Raw genomic sequence first — 2,420 nt, 5'->3', positions numbered from 1 at the left:
CATTCCTGCATTCTCTCCATTCTTAACATGTGAAAGTGATTGTTTTCTTTTAGGTAGTAAGTGACTGCCAATCTCACAATCTAATCAGGCCATAAGAAGTACAGATAATTAGTGTAACAAGCGTAGCTGGTGGATACCTAGCAACAATACACACCTCTGCAGTGAAAAACAAGGCAGCTGCAAATCACACAGACAAGGTCTTAACTGGACACTTCTTTTTTCTAAACAGGAAGCCCAATAGTAATCAAGCATTGTCCAAAATAATATGCTTGCACAGTGCATATGTTCATTTGCCAACAAAGAACAACAATTTTCGAACATGTAACAACTGCACCAATTCACCTTAAAGAAATAAGCTTCAAATCATTTCACCAATGCAAATATGGACAATTGCACTTATGAATGGCTTTATTTTCCCCAGATTAGCCAAGCAAACTGGAAACTTATTTAAGATAAGAAGTAAGCTTTCCTAATTGAAATAATATGTTCATAAAAGAGTTTGCGCTCATTTAAATATTTTCAAGCCTGTAGCTTTATGTGAAACCAAAGGCCTGTTGGCACGTGAGGTCTGAGCTACCTATCAATGAACGTAACACCAGAAGAAGTGGCATTTTAACTATTTTTCTGGCAGATCAATGTGTGCTAATGGGATGTCCACACAATCCATATAGTCCCACTGCAATCAATCTTAAGGAAACACGAAGGCATAACCAATTGTGAGGAGTTGGAATGGAAGCCACACAAGCATTCAAGCAAAACAATGTTGCCTAGGTATGCTGCCTTTTTGAGATGTTTCATACCTCCAGAGCCTTTGTAGAGGCAGGTGGTCTCTGCAGCTCCAGAGCAAACATCCCTATTTGGAAGGCCAAGTTGTGGTACTCCAGTCGCTCACTCAACACAGTCAGCAAGAAAGCAGCTTTAGATAAGGTGTTGGTTGCCATCCATGTCTGCTTGCTGGTTGATACCTTGATCTTCTTGCCCTGTGTTAGGAGGAATTTGTCACAGGACACTTTCGTAAACATCCTAAATGATTCTATGCTTGTCCTCCTACCCTTTGCAATAATTAGTAAACAGGAGAAAGAATAAAACACATTTAAATTTTATTCCATTTGCTGAGGAATCACAAATCCACATCATTACTTCCCCTTTCTCAACCCAGCACTACACAGGGGAAGAGCTGTGGATGTGACATATGTCCACTGTTGGACTGATGCTGTGCAGGCAGATGTTGCATGCCTGTCCCTTCCAAGGAAACCGTTCCATACAACATACACTACCTAGTGCCACTACAAGTGATTTTCTAGAAGTTTATGCTTATTTCTTTCCTCTCCAATCTTTTATCCTTAAACAGCAAAACTTGTAACATTTCCAGTGCTGCACATTATGAAATGGGAGACTTAAGTTTTGGAAAGAATCACAAGAAATAGGGTCATCTGCACAGAGCTGCACAAAAATCCAGATTTCTTATGGCTGCTGTATAAACTTGTAGCACACAGTAGCAGGTATCTCTTAAACAAAACATCCTTTGAAGCTAATGTTAAACAGGGTGGTTTGTTCAATTAGTTTAAAACAAATTCCTAAAGGAGCTGCAGCTTTTAACATAGAAACCAAGCTTCTCTCTGAAACATAAGGAAAAGCAAAGAAGCTTTTAACAAAATTCGAGTTTCTGAAGATTCCAAATTCTGCTTAATAGCTTCTTATTCTATTCACACGCACACAGAGCAATCAGACACACTGACGACATCCAGGGAAGTTCAACCCAGAGAAAGCATCAGTGAAGGGCCCCAAATCACAGCCTGGAAATGCTGTTATAATCCATTCCACATACTCTTTCTAACCTACTCTCTACCCCCAAAATTTCTCTCTACCTTTGTTGGTGGCTGCTCCACTTTGAGATCTGGAGGGTTGGCCAGCAGATCCCTGGCAAGGTCTACGGTTAAGCGGCATGCTTCACTACTGTATCCATGCGCATGCAGGGCCTCCGCGCAGGCAAACAGGATCTGCAAGGAAGAAAGATGGTCATATTCAAACCATACTCCCCCAGGCTGAAACTAGCCTGCTCAAACTACCTGTCACAAAGACTTCAAACACAACCCACAATTAATTGCAGCAGCAGTTTTTCTTAGAGTCCTCCTTGCCTGGACCTTCACCCCCATCCCTTTAAGCATACCCCTAAAAAGCCTTTTCTTCTATGATTAAGTTCCATCCTCCCTTCAAGTGCTGTAACAGATGAGAAAGTAATGCAAAAATAACATAAAACCCTGACTAACTGACAGAAACTATTTCCACGCATCTCCATTTCAGCTGCTTGCTCATAGAGGTGCAAGCTCTAAACACATTTTGGAGTTATTACAGGAATGTGACATAGTCTATTTAGATTGCCTCTGACTTTCCAGAGAATTTCTGCTTACTTGGTTAGA

At 40.8% G+C, this 2,420-nt stretch overlaps 1 protein-coding gene across 3 annotated transcripts in view; it reads right to left on the bottom strand.

Moving 5' to 3' along the window:
- The window catches only part of ZSWIM8 (zinc finger, SWIM-type containing 8), a 62,806-nt gene that overhangs the window by 15,907 nt on the left and 44,479 nt on the right, over positions 1 to 2,420 (bottom strand). For all 3 annotated transcript variants that reach the window (XM_010014117.1, XM_010014115.1, XM_010014116.1), the window contains 2 exons: positions 1,869 to 2,000; positions 801 to 980 (listed from right to left, as the gene is read on the bottom strand). In XM_010014117.1, coding sequence (XP_010012419.1) covers positions 801 to 980; positions 1,869 to 2,000 — 312 coding nt within the window. The remainder of the gene's footprint in view (positions 1 to 800; positions 981 to 1,868; positions 2,001 to 2,420) is intronic.

The sequence above is a fragment of the Nestor notabilis genome, unplaced genomic scaffold, assembly GCF_000696875.1.
Source record: "Nestor notabilis isolate BGI_N333 unplaced genomic scaffold, ASM69687v1 scaffold405, whole genome shotgun sequence".
NCBI lineage: Eukaryota > Metazoa > Chordata > Aves > Psittaciformes > Psittacidae > Nestor > Nestor notabilis.
The sequence above is the reverse complement of the archived record's forward strand: the minus strand, read 5'-3'. Positions and strand labels throughout refer to the sequence as shown.